Raw genomic sequence first — 16962 nt, forward strand, 5'->3', positions numbered from 1 at the left:
TCAGATTAATTCATTAACAGCAACAAGTTTGATCATCAAAATTGCACATTGTAACTCCTGAAACTTCTCTTACATTTTTTTCATAGTTTATTATTTTGGAGGTTTTACTGGAAGCTTATTTATCCACAGAGGTCTCCTCTTCCTTCAAAAAAACCCCCCCCCCAAAAAACCAAAAAACAACAACACCAACACCAACAACCAACCAGCAAACAAACAAAAGGACCAGGTGATCAGCCAACAAAATCACTTAATAAATCACTTTAAAGTTAAAAAAAAAACAACAACCAAAAAAAACCAAACTGTTTTACCAATAGTGTTATTGCAGAGAAGCTGCTTGCTACATTGGCTGACAAAAACACCGGTCTTTGGTTTGTCTGCTCTGGGCTAATGTAGAGACATGGCAATCAACATGCCAGTCTCCATAGATGAGGACCTGCTTCCTATGTAGCTATAAGCAGCTTGTTTAAGGTCACAAAACCACAATGATTCTTATTTAAATTTCCACCAATATATCTCTTCAAATGCAACACACTGGACCTTCAAAGCAAAAGAGTTGCTGTAAAGAGTCAGAAGGTTCATCAGGTTATATTTGCATCGACCAGCTATTTGCCTCTATCCAGGGTATGTCGATTTTCCTGGTATCCTGTGATTTGTTTTTTTTTTCCATTCTGTAACTAATATGTGTTGCATGTCTGCAGTTGACTTAAATGCAGTGCTGCCTGTCTTGGCCAGGACACTCTTGTAAAGACTTTTTAACCCAATGAGGCTTTTCCTGGTCAGATACATTTTAATAAAAATTGCAAAAATATTACTGGTTAGTGCTCCGCAAATGTAAGAATTATCTAGTTTCTTACTTTTTATGTTAAATAAGGTATATTGTTTAGGGTTTGGGACTAATTGTGGCACACAATAGGACATCTGCAAACATCATCTTGAACATGAGCGTAAATTAACTGATAATGAAAGTAAATGGCTGTTGCTTCTATAAATGAGTCGGTTCTGGGTTTGTTGGTTGCATGTTACATGTTTGCATGCAGAACTAACAGACAGAAAAGAAATAGGAGATACAAATATCATGACAATAACAATATCAACACTGACAAAATTATTGATATCCATAAAGTACTGATGAAAGCATACGTGTGTTTGTGTGTGTGATTACAGGTCGAGACCTAGCCAGCACCACTCTGCCAGGCTACCCTCCCCATGTTCCTCCCACTGGACAGGGCAGCTACTCCACCCCCTCGCTCACTGGCATGGTACCTGGTGAGTACACACACACACACACACACACACACACACACACACACACACACAGACTCAAACTGGTTCAATATTTCTCTTTTTCATTACCGAATGTGCAACCGTACTTTGCTTTCTTCTACAATAATTGTCATCTCTCGCCACCCATCACCTCAGCAGATCTGTAACTGTATATACATATCTGTTTGAGTTCCCATTGGAATCCCATTTGGTGTGTGTGTGTGTGTGTGTGTGTCTTCAGGGGGTGCACTTAGCTTTGCCACTTCCTCCTTCTTGTCTGTCTACACTATGGCTGACAGTGCTCCCAGGGGGTGGCGCGTGTGTGCATTTGTGTGCATCTATATGCGTGTGTGTGTGTGTATGTGTGTTTTTGCTTGGTGTGTGTCTCTCTGTGTATCATTAGAAACCAGCCACAGTAGCACAGCTGTCCCTCCTCAACATTAGTAATTTGTTTTTAATGAGAATCACCAGTGACCCACGACTAATTCATTCATTCCCTTCCACTCCGCCTTCTACGCCGCTTTTGTGTTTCAATCCTGGACCGCCATTCTTGTTCTCTCTCTCTCTCTCTTGGTCTTGCAGTGGTGGTCAGTGTTTACTGCAGAGGAATAAAAGAATGTAACACAAAAGCAACAACTGCAGTGAAACAAAGTCAAAACAATGTTGTTTACAAGTTCATGTCTCTGTGTATTCCCAATCATTCAGCCTGTGACAAACACACACACACACACGAACACACACACACACACACACTCTCAGCGGACATGTAGGAACAGCACGTCTAAAGATGGGTAACCCTGTCGCCCTGTCCCCCTGCGCTCACCCCGTCCTGTCCTCAGGTTTGACAGCATATTTGTGTGTGTGTGTGTAAGTGTGTGTGTGTGTGTGTGTGTGTTGTGGTGTTTATGTGTGTGCCGGCATGCCATTGTTTGTGCGTGTTTGTTTTTGACAGTGTATGTGTTTGTGTGTGTGCGCGACCTTGACACCGAGCTACACGAGGGAGACCCCTGAGCCTCCTCTCCCCTCCTTCCCTCCCCCTCGCCTCCTAAACAACCTGACACGTTGCCGTCACCGCTGTGATGACAAGGGGAGGATGTTCGCACCCGGGGATGCCATGGAGACCGCATTCCGACCCCACCTGACAGACGCAGCTAAACATACACACACATACACACAGAGGGTAGAAAACTTGTTGGTTTGTATATCCAAACACACCCACACACACATCTAAATTCTTCTCAGCAAATATCCAAAGCTGCCTGAATCCTTGAGCTGACTGGAGTGAGCGGAGGAGATAATCTCCCAACTTTGCTTCTCTGGTTGCGCCATGTTTTATCTCTGCACTTCTCAGGCAAATTATCCTCCCTTTTTGTCCGCTCTGTCTAATATCATACCTTCATTAAGCAAGCAACTCTCTTCTGCTGTTCTTCTTCTCTTCCTCTGTCTCTCTCTCGGCAGCAGGGGGGCTGACACTCAGAGGGGGTGTAGAGGAGCAGTGAGGCAGAACCGACAGAACGAGAGGGAGAGAGAGGAGGGATGGGGGGGATTGGAGGGAGGGGGCATCAGGGTCTGTGACTGTCAGCTATGGGAGAGGGATCCCCCGGGAGGAGTGAAGGTTCAGGAGAAAAGAAGGAAAGAGCAAAAGAGTGGGGAGAAAAAGAGTCAGTGGAGAGATGTTTAAAAAAAAGAGGAGAAGAAATGGGGAAGAATGTTGTTTTGATGTGAAGGGTGACGGGCGGGCTGTAGTCAGGCGGGCCAGAGGACGAGAGAGAAAAATAGAGAAGAGAGGGGTGAAGGGAAGAATGGGAGGGGAAGACATGAGGAAGAATAGACCCCAGACAGTAAGTAGTAAATGAGGGAGAAAAGCTATGCTATCATCCACTGTATGGAAGGACCGCTTCAGTCTTGCTCAGATCTCCAGTTCAGTCACTCTCAACGAGTCTGCAGACCATTCTGTAAAAGGTTAAAGCTTCACTGGAAGCCAAAGAAATCTGACAAAGTCCTCCAACCGAAATGACAATTACGTAATTTGTCATTTAAACCAACAAAAAATGCAGTCATTGCTCTTACATACTCACCATTATGGGTGATATGATGGAATTTCTGGAGTGTTCCAGTCATGTTCTGGGGAATTAAGGTCTTGAGAGCGTGCAGTTAAAGCATTTAATGAGGTGTAGCAACTAACATTTGAAAGGAAAACATTGCTGTATCCATGGGAGGATTATCAGACAGTGAGGCCCTGGACACAGACATACAAAAGGCCCCACCACCTCTTCTAAATAGCCACAAGACAAACAAATTTTGTGGCATTTTGTCTCTATTTTGTTCTCTTTTAAAAAAAACTTTTTGCATCTCCTTTTGGTTATTTCTTGACTTCTGGTTGTTTTATGTTTTATGTTTCTTCTAATAATTTCTTCTAATAATTTTGTGTCTTTTTGGTTGTTTTGTCTTTTTGTAGTCATTTTGTGTCTCTTTTAGGTAATTTTGCATCTTTTTGTTATCATTTTGTCTCTTTGGGGTCATTTTGTCTCTTTTTTGGGTTTTTTGTTTTTTGCCTCATTTTGTCATTTTGTGTCTCTGTGCTCCTTTTTTAAGTACATTTTTTCAGGTTCCTTGCATCTATTTTAATTTTTTTGTGTGTTTCTTTGTGGTCAATTTTTAGTCCTGGTAAGTACATGTGAAGGCCAGTGACACTGAGCCCTTGGGCATGTGTCAGGAAGGCTTGTTCATGGCTGTATGCTCATTAAAAGTTTCCTGGTTTAGCTTGCAGTACAGTGCAGTTGAAGTACAATAAAAAGAAAGGATTCCTGGGCATATAATCATCTTATCCAGGTGTGTAGTAAGAGAAAAATAGTAAAATCTATAAAACATCAGTGGTGTGAAGTTATGTTTGTAGAAACAAACAGGATAATTTTCTCTAATCTTTCTAAACATGCCCTGTTTCTTCTTCTGTGTTTTCTTTCAGGGGGAGATTTTTCCGGAAGTCCATATTCCCATCCCCAGTATTCCACATACAATGAATCGTGGAGATTTCCTAACCCCAGTTTATTAGGTATGTGAATCCCATATCTCTGTGCCCAGTTCTGCTCACCAGAACTGGATCAATAATTGTATCAATGAATGTCATTTCATTCTAGCTCACATCCCACTTCCATCCTCTCTAATACTCTCTTCTAATGTGCTGTATCTCTCATGCTCCAATGTTCATTTTTTTCCATTACATTACATTTCTGTCTGTATTGTACCGTACAGTACAATACGTCACAGGCATACTAATGGTTCTGTGGAAGGATGTTTTAAAAGACTGGCAATTTAGGTTGTGAATGGATTTGAAGAAAAGGGAAGACAGAGTGAAAGCAAGAGAGACAGAGGAAGGTACAGATTAACAGGCATTTATCTACATATCATCAGTGTTGCATTTTGGGATTTGTGGGATTTCATGTTTCCAGCTATGTGGAGGACGTTGTATTTTCCTTTTTTCATCCAGTCACCCAAAATTATGACTAAGGCTCTCAGCTAATTGACTCTGAAAGGGAATGACAACAATATACGTATACTATAAGCGAATTTGACATATCAGTTATACTCATAGACTGTTAAAAAGAATGGAAGTAGCTACTGCAATGTCACCCATTTGTTTCTGGAGATGCATTTTGGCCTTTCAAGTATGGCAGTATGGCATTTTGAGCTTTGGATTTTGGCCATTGCCATCTTGGAATTTAGGAATTCATATTTGGATGAGAGGGTGGAGATAACTTTATCGCCAGCTTCTAGCTTAGTTAGCACTTTGCATTTACAGCTGTGGTTAATAATGAAAATAGCAATTATAATGCTAATTGTTCCTATGGAAAAAGCTGTTTTAAACCATTAAAACAAAATGTACTTCCTGAAAAAAATCGAATATTAGACTCCTTTTAGTATAACCAATGCTGAACAAGATCAAAATCTTACAATTAACGTTCATGAACTGAAAACACACTGAAATAGCAACCGCCACTGCTACACCTATACTCTGTAAATCTGGGGTTACGCCGTGGTTGCATTATCTAGCCAAGGTTGTCGCCATGGTCATTGTCAACAGATGGCACCCACCTGTCACTCAAAGCAGCCATACCCTTAATTATGCATAATTTCAAGTGCAAATAACGTTTGAATGCATAAGTTACACACACAAAAAATCTGTCTATAGAGACCAAAACTGTTGTTATGTACCAGGTTGTAAACATGTTTATATCTGCTGTAAAGTTTTCTATTTAATATGGAGGTCTACGGGGATTGACTCACTCTTGGAGCCAGCCTCAAGTGGCCGTTAGTGGAATTGCAATTTTTTGTCTTTTCTGTGTTGGCTTAATTTTTCAGCCCCAGAGGTTGTCGCTTGGCTACACACCACAATCTATCCCTTTATATATCAGGGTATGGGGCCATTGTTCATAATGTTGCAAGTTAACAAGCAGTACTGCTTTAAATCTCATCTGATTTTTATTCAGGATGCACCACACTGATATTGATATAAGATAGGGGCAAAGCTGACTCAAATAGCTGGATTGGGGAATTTAAATGTATACATTTATTTGTAACATTTTCTTTTACAAAGTTAGGAAAGCAATGTTTAAGTGAAGCCTGGAGTTACCTTACACATACAGGAAAGATCAGAGTCACTTTCACACAATGAGGCATACAGCTTAGTAACTAAATAGTGGCATCAGATCAGGTATTCTGTATTGCCTGGCAACCAAAGCCATGGTATTGGTGTGGAGACAGAAAAAGTCTGTAATTTTTATATGATCTTTGCATAAAAGTGATAAAACACCATGAGTTTTCAGGTATTTAATTTACTGAATTATCCCAAAACAGAAAGTCCTGGTTATTTTATCAGTCCAGAAAATGTGTTTTATCATTGTATAAATCCCTAGCCAGATTACATATCCCATGACAGTCTATTTTACCCATATTGCGTGGTACAATCATGTTTCTGCCTCAAAGGTTTTTTATTATATTAATTATACTGTAGTCCTATAGTCAATGCACCACTATCAGTGCGTTACTGCTACCAACTTATGCCAAAATCCATCAGTCACTTTAAGGTGAGACTAGGAAACCAACTTCCAAAAAACAATAAACACATCCAAACATTGTCTTCACATCTCTGCATCAGTGTTTAAGAAAAAACAGTCAGTGTCAAAGTCTTTGTCTATAGGGAGCCATTGCAAGGGTCACGTTTAAAGGTGAAATGGTCATTGGGTGATGGTGTTAAAGTCAATAGGTGAGAAAGGTCAGCACTGTGGTGACCTGTAGTGTCCCCTCCCCACACCCTGTCCTCTCTTCACTCTCGTCTCCCCTCCTTCCCTCTGTCCCCCAGTGTTTCAGCAGGATTATGGGTCTCTCCTGGGGACGGAAATCGGCTGCTCTTCGAGTCTCTTCACCAGCCAGGCAGGACAGATGCAAGGTAGGTGGAGAAAGAAAGAAAGCAAAGAGTAAACACAAGCAAAGAGCATGTGTGGTGATTCAGGTAGAGGAGGCACGATGATGAGGAGAAATGATGGCAGAACGAGAAGAAGGCACAAAGAGACTGTAAGGGAGCTTTAGGATGATAACGGATGAACGGTCACATAATATGAGGACAAGATGCACATTAGGAGGCACTGAAAGGTTTAAGATTGATGGCGGCGGGAACAGAGAGGCTGCAGTACAGAGGGAAGGCAAGGAGGGATGAGAGTAGAGGTGACAAATGAAAAAAATAGAAGTTTAAAAAAAAGAGGAGAGAGGGCGTCTGAAGTCTTGACTGAGACTAAATAGTTTGTCAGGACGGCTTAATGCCTCACTTCCCCAAAGAGCCTCCTGAGATTACCTGGACTGTGGACAGACATAACCTGTCAACACACAGCTGGGCTGATTGATGGAAGTGACAGAGACAGGTGTGTGTGTGTGTGTGTGTGTGTGTGTGTGTGTGTGTGCGTGTGTGTGTGTGTCTGTGTGTGTGTAGGCAGTTTTTTTTCTGTGTGTACAAAGGTGTGTGAGTGTGGGTTTCTGTGTGTTGTTGGGGTTACAGTATTGAATTGACCTCTTCCCTGAGGAGAGAATAGACTCAAGGGATCAGCGGTAGTAGAGCTGTACTCAGTGTGTCAGCTTAGACTGTCACTTAGATAGTGTGTGTCTGAGTGTGTGTGTATGTGTGTGTGTGTTTAAGAGAGAGAGAAAAAGAAAGAGAATGAAGGAGGGAGACGACGGGACGAGTGTCAAGAGTAGACCAAGTTCGTTTTATTGGTTGTACACGACAAGGAGACCCATTTTTTCTGTCATTAGCTTCATCAGCTCATGTCATCTCACCCCTGCCTTTCACTACTCACATTCAGAGTAAAATATAATCTCAGCAGAAAATTAAAGCTGCTCATTTCACATTTGCACAGCATTTCAGCAACCGAAAGTAGTTAAAAGGATAATTCAGATTTATTACAACCCGGGTTTTATTTCTGTCATTTTTACCATCATTCCAATCGGTATTAATAAAAATTGAACTTGCCAAGTTAATTGCATAAGTTTAACAGGGAAAAGAAACGATGGTTACAGTATTGTAACCCTAGTTCTATTAGCACAGGCAGAGCTATCTACTGGACTCTTTGGGTGAAACTCCTCTAATCACGAGCACGGATTCACAGACTGAGAAGAGTATAAATGTAGCCAGGCATATCAGGATGTGCCTAACCATATACGTTCAGACAACAAAGTTTATAGGGAGGCAGATTTCTGCAAGTTCAAGCAGGGGTCTCAGTGTCATTGATCGTGAGCTCTTGCTCAATCTCATGGCAGTGAAGCATCAAGTTAGAGCATCTAAAGTGATTTAATTGCTGTTAGTGTCTAAACTTGGACAGTGCCTGGCGGGCCTCGCAGGGTGTTGCCTGCTAAACACCACTCTCTAACTTTCTTTGCGCCAGGGCACTGATGAGGATCTCGAGGCAACAACTTCATCCATAGAGGAAGGTGCTCAGTGTGCCATTTACCATTGCTCAATACAAAAAGGATGTCTGATTACGGGAATCTTCATATCTATAGGATATACTGTGAGGTCTGCACAAATTCCAGGAGGCAGGTCATAATTGGCATGTGAGTGCACGATCGTGATTAGAGGAGTATTACTCAGAGAGTCCAGTAGAGGACGGAGTCTGTGTGAGACAGAACATATGTAGAAGACAATAGTACAAATCCCAAGATTAGCTGAATATATTTGGACGAGGAAGTACGTGTATCTCTAAGCAGCATATTTGTTTTTTGGGCCCTCACCTTTGCTGATTCATTCACTCTTACCATTTTGTTTGCAGATGTAACAGGCAGCTTACAGTGAAAAACTGTTTACATGCTCAAGACCAAACCACGTTGGGCGCAAACCTCGTATCTCCACACTGCACTATTTTCATGATTTAATTCTAGTGGTCCCCCTCTATGTCTATCAGTGGGCTTTTACCATTTGTCAACCAATAAAATGTATTTTAAAAAGCTTGTGATTACACCTCCTATCTCCATTGGATCCTTTAAAAAACACAGTGTTTTTTCTAATTCCTGAAAAATAGCAATTTTGGAAATAGGACGTTTGTGCCTGACAGCAGCGAAATGATAGATATCGAAAAGGAGTGGTAAGGACTAGTTGGTGCACATATTGGTGCATTTAACAGCTACAGTGCCAGAACAGAGCTAAAAAAAAAAGAATGTGATAATAGACTCACATTCATCAGGTGGCCACAAACACGACACCAAATACAAGCTCTATGATGATGCTCTATGTCTACTAGATTTGTAGGCAATAGGCAATTGTTTGCTCACACGTTTACCATATCAACTTTAACACATCAGTTTGTGTTTTCAGCTTGTTACGCTGCCCCCAAGTGTCCAAAAATTGTGTTAATGTCCATCTATGTTCTCATTTAATGAATTAAATTTTTGTTTATGTCTTTTTTCTAGGGTCACCATACTATTACAGTGCAACATCACGGGGGGCGGGCCCTGCTGCCACAGCAACAGCCTCCGCCTACGACCGCCACTGACCGCCACTGACCCCTCCTACTGTGAGAAGAGGAAGAGGAAGAGAAGGAGATGAGGGAAGGACGAGGGGACGGATAGCACCAGCACTGCTCAGTACAAACCTGCCTACGCACAGACGACAATGAGGATGAAGATTTCAATTTTTTGACGTCAGTGAAGTTTGAATTTTCTTTGACTGACACTAAAGCCAACTAACGCACTGCTGGGCTGCAACACAGACTGTTTGGGTATTACATTACTGTAAGGACGCTGGTATGGCAGTGTCAATGACTAATAGATATAGGACAGGTCAGAAACAAGTGACTTTGGACCCTCCCATGATAGATCAAGGCTTGGTATCCCTATCTTTCTGTTAACCAATCCTCTATAAATTCATGAGGTCAGTGAACTACCATAGGTGTGCTTTAGTGAATTCAAATGTATTGTGATCTTCTGGATAAAATGCTGTTTTCAGGTTGAAAATATCTTTGAGGAAATTATCTGAGTTGAGAAAAATGACTTTTTTAAACAGCCTTTTACACCCCAGCATCAATCAATCGATTTTCTATGCCATGTTACGGTGAAGAAAGACAATCCAATTCCCATAACTTTGAATGACCAAAATCACCCATATCATTATCATTCAAGTCTCTTTACTGTAGATTTAACACATTTCCCTGAGATCACAATGCTTAAATGGGATACCATCATTTTCAATGGGAGTGTTCAGCTTCGCAATTGACCGTTTGCTAAGCCTCATCCCCCATTAGTTAATGTTGCAATGCCTGTCAGTCTTTCTGTTCTTGCACGGCACAGATGAGACTTACAGCAGTATCAGTGGCATGAAAACTGTTGGGGTTTTACAAATTATGGATCCTTTCAGACAGATTTAGTCAAAAATACCATTTCTAGCTGGTAACCATCTCTTTTGGTAAAAGACAAACAAGCCTCAACAAAGAGAGTTTAATCTATCATTACACCTTCAGTTTTTGGTTTTTAAGAAAACTAAAGGGAGGGATTTTACCCCCCTTTAAATGCTGATCACTCTTACTACAGTGTGAGAAATCCAAAGGTCGACAGGCCTGCTGCGCCTAGTTATGGTTGCTAAGTTATGATTGAATAATCACAGTTTGGGGGTAAGCTTTAGCAAACACTCAATTCCAATAGTTGTAGCCACATCCCAATGAGAATCACAGAACAACTCAGGCCACATTTCCATTGCATGGGACGGCATGGCTCGACTCAGCTTGACTAACTGTTTTTTGGTTTTCCAATAGCAAAAGTTCTGGACGGTACCTGGTACTTTTTTAGTATCACCTCAGTTGAGGTTCCAAGAGAGCTGAGCTGATACCAGAGGGTGGAGTTAAAGCACTGCAGACTACTGATTGGTCAGACAATAGTGACTTAAATAATGTCTTAAGCGTCACAAAAAAATCAATTTTTAAATATACAAACTACTGTAAATAGCAACTGCAAGTTTTTTATGCACTCCCAAACAGATTTTAAAAAATGGCACGACTACTCCATAGAATTCAAGTACAAAGTAGTTGTCTTAATAAATAGTACTGTCTTTGGTACTGTAAGTGTTCTGGTTTCAGTTTGTGGTCCATTTGTCATCTGAGTAGTATTACCAATCGTGTTTGATTTGCAAGTAAACAGCCTGTGTGGAGAGGCGGAACACATTGGCCGAAATGCACTCTCAGAACCCATTGGCTAAAGTCTGATGACGAATTAGGGTTTTCTGTAGATTCTTTTTCTTCTGATCTATCTGCATTCATATGCAGAAATCTGTTTATAGAGATTAACCAAAATCATCAGCACATGCAAGAGGAAGTCTTGGTTCAAATATCTGCTGGCTACTCCAAATCAGCCTGCAAAATTGGCCCTTGCCCCCAAAGGCTTATAGTCATCAGATGATAGCTGACGGGTTCCGAGATTGGAAAAATGCAAACATTGCTTTGTTTGGTTTTCGATGAAAGGATTCAGCAAGTGTAACAAAGATGTCATGATATTTCAGGTGGTATCGTTGTAGCAATCAGCTGAGAATCCCACCTACACTGAAGGGGTACTATCTGCAGTGGAAAAACAAATAGAAAAAGTTCCTTACAACACAAGTGAGTTGAGTTCTGTCAAGTTGCATGCAGTGGAAATGAGCCATAACATCCACACTTGCATTCAAAGTGGTTTGAATGCCACTGACTGATGGACAGACCTTTCAGTAAAAGCACAGCCTAAAATCTGAGCCCTCTGCTGTAAGACAAACAGTGCACATATTCACATCAGACCAAAATCAACCCCCCCCAGGGAGTGTTATTGTACAGGAAGGTGCTATCCTACCTCCCCTGCCAAGATTTAGTCCTGATCAAGAGCTATTTATAATGGGAGGAGACACAGAGTAATATATTAAGAAGCTTTTCTGCGCTGCACTCCGTGATGAGAGTGAATGCCTGCAATGATTTATAATATGTGTCACGCTGTTGTGCTAGAATAGTGATGATGATGATGATGATGATGATGATGATGACGACGATGCAGTGAAATATGAAATCTTAAATACTTTCAATATGAAAATAAGTCTTTGTTTATAAATATGATCCGATTGCGATTTTTTTTTCCTGTTTATAGTTTGTTGCCTGGTTATCAGTTGACACAGGTGCCATTAAATAAGATGCCATTTTTTTTATATGCTTCCTGAATATTGATAAGAGGAGCCAGGAAGCGGTGGCACCCTCTCTTTCTCTCTCTCTCACTCTCTTTCTATTTCTCTCTTTAAACTCCCCAAAGATGGGCCCCCCCTAGTGGATCGGCTGACTAACTACAAAAGCACAAAGAGACTCAATCATCATTTAAAGGCGCCATTTTTTACTTTTGTGACTTCCTTTTAGAACCATTAAGTACTTCTTCTTCTTCTGCCCTTTTCAGTGCTTGTCCTTGTGCTGTTTGACACCCTGAAATTGTTTCTATAAAAGCATTGATTTCGTGGAAAAAAACAAGTGAAACTGTTTTATTTTTGTTTGTCTCCTACATCAGTTCTGCGCTGTGACAATGTATGACACCAGGGTCGAGGCCTTACCCATCATGTACAGGCAGAGTAGGACAGATTTGCCCTTCAGTGCTGATCTGAAATCAATGTGTTATCCCTCGCAAATGTTTGAGGGCACCACAGTGTTGATCTCGTGAGAAGGCAATATCTTCCTAAACCTGTTTGTAGCTTCCTGTCTCACTTCTGTCCATACAAGACTTGTACAGTAATCATTGAAAGAGAAGAGAGGTCACAATGTCAATAGCAATTTCAATTATTCACATTTTGAATTTAGATTTTAGTGATGAAGCTTTCTTTATGATAAAAAGACTTAAGAGGTGTGTGGTGTTGTTTTAGCCATCGTCTGCAAGTGTTTACATATTTTATGTTCTTGGGTATGTGTGGCTGACCGTAGTGCTTCATTGCTACTGTGTAGTTTTTACTAGCTAACAGACTGAAGGCACCAAATCTGCAGCGTGAGACATAAAATATAGCTATATATACCTATAAACACTGAACAAAGCTGTTAGTTTCTCAATCTTTGTTGTTTCTGGGTTTTGAACTAGTGATAGAGTGGATCCTTTTACATTTCTAGACCTTAAAAGTTATGTGCGCACAACTCTAAAGCAGATCCTTATGACGGCTCGCCTGCTGTGCAGCCAGCGTGCACCGCAGCGGGAGCCCTTCCTTATTTCTGTCTTTCTCTCTTGATCTTTCTGAGGCATTATTGAACCTGAACCACACCAGCTGAAAACAAGGACAGTGCCTTTAGTTTTATATGTCAACCCCCTCCCCCTGACTGACCGTGCATCACTAAAACAAGATTGAGCGTCCCTCCCTGCGACTCCTTAAACAATGCTCTGCCTATCGGCCCATGCCAACACAGGGTTGTAGATTGTACAAAGCCTTCCACAAAAAAGTAGCAGCCATCAGTTCTAGTACAGTTTTCACTACATGCTCTAAAAACATCACCTATTCCTGATCAAGCCCCCTATACTTCATCATCACGGACATATCGGGCAGATTCACTCATAACATTTGTAACAGGGGTAATGTTGTAAATACAAACTCATCTGATGGAAAATCTTCTTAGCAACCTACAATGACAGTAAAGTACCAAAACTGATATTCCAAAAATGGTAATTTCATTGGAGTTAAGACCAGTCAAAGATGGTGCAAAACTCTTTCCTTGCACATTGACTGTAGCTCAGCAGTGGAGCACTCCATTCTGCCATTGGTAGCCTAAAGAGGTAAAAATGAGATCACAATTTGAATTGCTAGTATTGCTGCAATATAGCTTCTACCACCAGTGACAGCACTGTGGAAATTCATCAAATTTGGTACAAACATTCATTTTCCCCAGAGAATTAATCCAAATGACTGCGTTCACATGCACACTAACATTTCACTATTATCCCAATTATGACAATATTCCGAATATGATTTGGACCATATAAACAGCGGTTTAGACTTTTTGAAATAGGTCTTATGCCAGTGGAATCATTTTCTGATTAAGACAATAAGCCTATTTTATTTGTTTTTATGAGCATTCTTTGGACATGTATATAGTGCATTCAGCATATGCGTCTCTTTACCACTGAGGTCCAAATTTGGACTGGTTGAAAGTTTTGGTTTTGCTAAACTTAGACTGTAAACATGGTAAATGCTGTACCTATTAGAATTGTATTTGTGAGCATGTCAGCCTGCTAATGTAGGCATTTAGGTCTATGCTGCTAGCATACGTGCAGATCAGGGCCCCAGGAAGCTAATTTGAAAATCCTAGGATAGTGAAGGAATGGCCTGTGTTACCCTGCCTCTGATTGGCTTACCCTGACATTCTTGCCCTAACCTCAACCAATCCCACTCCTCTTGCCTAAACCTTGCCTATCCAACCAACAACAGTAACGAATACTAGCCACTCATAGGGAGCGTATTTTTGGCCATACCTTTGCTATTCTAGAATTTGCAAATTTGCCCCCAGACATTCAGCTCAGCTTTGCTTCCAATTTTTCCCAGTGTCCACTGGCAGTATTGCAACATTAGCCCAAAAAGCCTTTTTCCCAAAGACCACCAAGAGATGTCTGTAAAACTGGTCAATGATGACTCTTTTTTATGAATAACTTGTATTAATCCAAGAAAGCTATTTAAAAATCGGTGACATCATCAAAACGTAAAGTCTATGAGCCAAGCGGGAACTCACAAGTTGGGCCAGCAGGAAAAAACACCACTGCACATATACAGTGAGTGGCATTTTGCAGAACTAAATCTGGAAGCTGGAAATCTTTTTGGCGTATATGCCAGGTGAGCATTTCTCATTGGACTAAATAGGCATCATTTTGCGGTCCGGTATCCCGATCTTATGATACATCCGTGCTGTAGACTTCTCTTGTTACTTCATAGCTTGCTGATGTCATTTTTAGAGTTGCTAAGATGATTTTCAACTATCGACTGAATTTACATTTTCATAATTCTTCCATTATAAATTTTATGAGTTGATCTCTCACTGAAATTTACAAATTCTGGGAAATATCCATGCTGGACCATGATAAATGATATATGGCCCCAAGGCTAAACACAATACACTGACTTCACCAGGGGTGAAAAAAGGCACAAAATATACAGAAAAGCCAAGTAAGTGACATATTTACAAGTCAGTTCATTAATATTTCTTTTTTAAATTCAACCAGAGCTTCTTAAAAATGAATTACACCCCTTTTTACCAAACACACACATTCACACACCCACACGCATTACTGTAAACACGACAAATTATTGATTGAAAGTCATTCTCCTTGAGGAGACGAATCCAGTCGTGCTTCATGTGTCCGCTCACGAGACGCTGCGACACCAAACAGGCCAAATTCGCTCCTCCGATGTAGCCAAGAATCCAGTGACACATTAACAGGATTATTTGTTAACTATGCGTCTCATAGTGACACAGCTTGCCTTGCCATTGCTCTGACCTAATTGGTTCACATGGGGGAAAGAATGGGTTCTCATTGGCCCGCAGTCGTTTCGATTGGCAGCCGTGACATTGACTGCGGTGATGAGGGGGGGCTGTCATTGTGGGTGGTACTGTAGGAAGCAAGGCGGGCAGAGGCCACACATACACGCACACACATAAATATAAGTACAGACACACACTCTCCCTCCCTTTGTCCTTTGCGGAGTGGTGATCCCCCCCCCCCCCCCCCTCTCTTGTGCCCCTGTGTTCCCCAGGGAAGCCCAAACCTGCTGTGCCATCAGAAGCTCATCCCGTCTTCTTTCTCCCCCTCCCTCGGCCCTAATCTCATTCCTACGCAGAATACGCCCCCATCATCTAGCCTCCCCTCCTGTAGCACTGCCACACCACCAGGATTAGGAATATTAAAACTATTCTGTTGATTTCAGGCCCGTGACCTTCCTCAAAAAGTCCTCCCCTCTTTCTTCAGACAGCCCTATTAATCTCCTTTTCTTACTTTTTCCTCTCTCACCATTCAGACGTGATGCTCACTGTCCTGTCAGATATTCTGCATAGGAATGAATCAAGGTGCCAAAGCGAGGTCATTTCAATGGCAATATTGCTGCCGTTATCTTTATTTGGCCAAGGATACGCTGTGAGATCGCATCTCATATTGTGTTTTCTCTTCATGTATCAATAGAAAAGAATAGTTTCATATCCAACAATTTCATTTCCAGCTATGCCGCAGTTTACTGTCCATGAAAATGCATCCAGATTTTTTTTTTTTATCCTAGCTCCAGATCAAATAGGAAATAAATGCAAATTAGTTTTTTTCTTTATTATGATTTCTCACCGAGTGTGCACCGCCTGACTGTATCTCAATATGAATCCATGAAGATGGCTACTGCCTCGATGAAACCTGAGGGGATTTCAGCATCACGTCTTGACAGCAATTAGTGGCACAATCTGTTTCATGCTTGCTGATATAACTAGGCTCTGGACAGATCTCATACTGAAGTGTTACAATGTTCTGTACATCTTAATATTATTCAACTGTGGAAGAGGAGAAACACACAGGACTCAGCCTACAAAAATCAACTGTGCTTTTTAAGCAGATGTTTCAATCAAAAAAAGAAAAAAAAAGATAACATGATATTTCACCTTACTGTGGCCTTTCGTGTAACAATCTGGAGTTTTTTTGTGTCCATGGCTTCCTATCTGGGGTGTTAAAGAGATATTTATATCTGTAACGTTTTGGTAAAAATAAAAATTAAAAAAAAAAAAGACAGAAAGAAAAACGTCAGAACACAAATTAGGTTCCAACAATTCAGCTTGCTCTATTCTTCAAAATCAAACGAAAAGAAAACATATCTGTAACATTCACCAAAGCCTGTGATGCCTGTTTTAAATAATAGATTCTTGTACAAAAAAAACCCATATAAAATAGCAGAAAAGACTTACAGATACAAACACAAAAATGAAGATAAGAAATGCCTTCAAATATTCTGGAGGGGAGGATTAAAAAAAAAGTAAAAGAAATGCTTCTTTAAGAAAATGTGTATGTTTTTTATTCGATTTTCTAGTAGTTGCAAACAAAACTTGGTGTTTTTTCTCTTTGTGTGTTGTGTGTTGTCTTAATATTTGAATGTATTTTACTGCAGTGCGAATTTGCCAAAGATATCATATCACTTGATTTCTCTCCTTTATTTTTTGTTTAGGTTTT

At 40.8% G+C, this 16962-nt stretch overlaps 1 protein-coding gene across 2 annotated transcripts in view; it reads left to right on the forward strand.

Moving 5' to 3' along the window:
* pax5 (paired box 5) overlaps positions 1–15585 on the forward strand; it is a 70294-nt gene extending 54709 nt beyond the window's left edge. For both annotated transcript variants that reach the window (XM_042484953.1, XM_042484954.1), the window contains exons 8-11: positions 1165–1266; positions 4229–4315; positions 6623–6709; positions 9217–15585. In XM_042484953.1, coding sequence (XP_042340887.1) covers positions 1165–1266; positions 4229–4315; positions 6623–6709; positions 9217–9299 — 359 coding nt within the window. In that variant the 3' untranslated portion in view covers positions 9300–15585. The remainder of the gene's footprint in view (positions 1–1164; positions 1267–4228; positions 4316–6622; positions 6710–9216) is intronic.
* The last annotated feature ends 1377 nt before the right edge of the window (positions 15586–16962 follow it).

The sequence above is a fragment of the Plectropomus leopardus genome, chromosome 4 (assembly GCF_008729295.1).
Source record: "Plectropomus leopardus isolate mb chromosome 4, YSFRI_Pleo_2.0, whole genome shotgun sequence".
NCBI lineage: Eukaryota > Metazoa > Chordata > Actinopteri > Perciformes > Serranidae > Plectropomus > Plectropomus leopardus.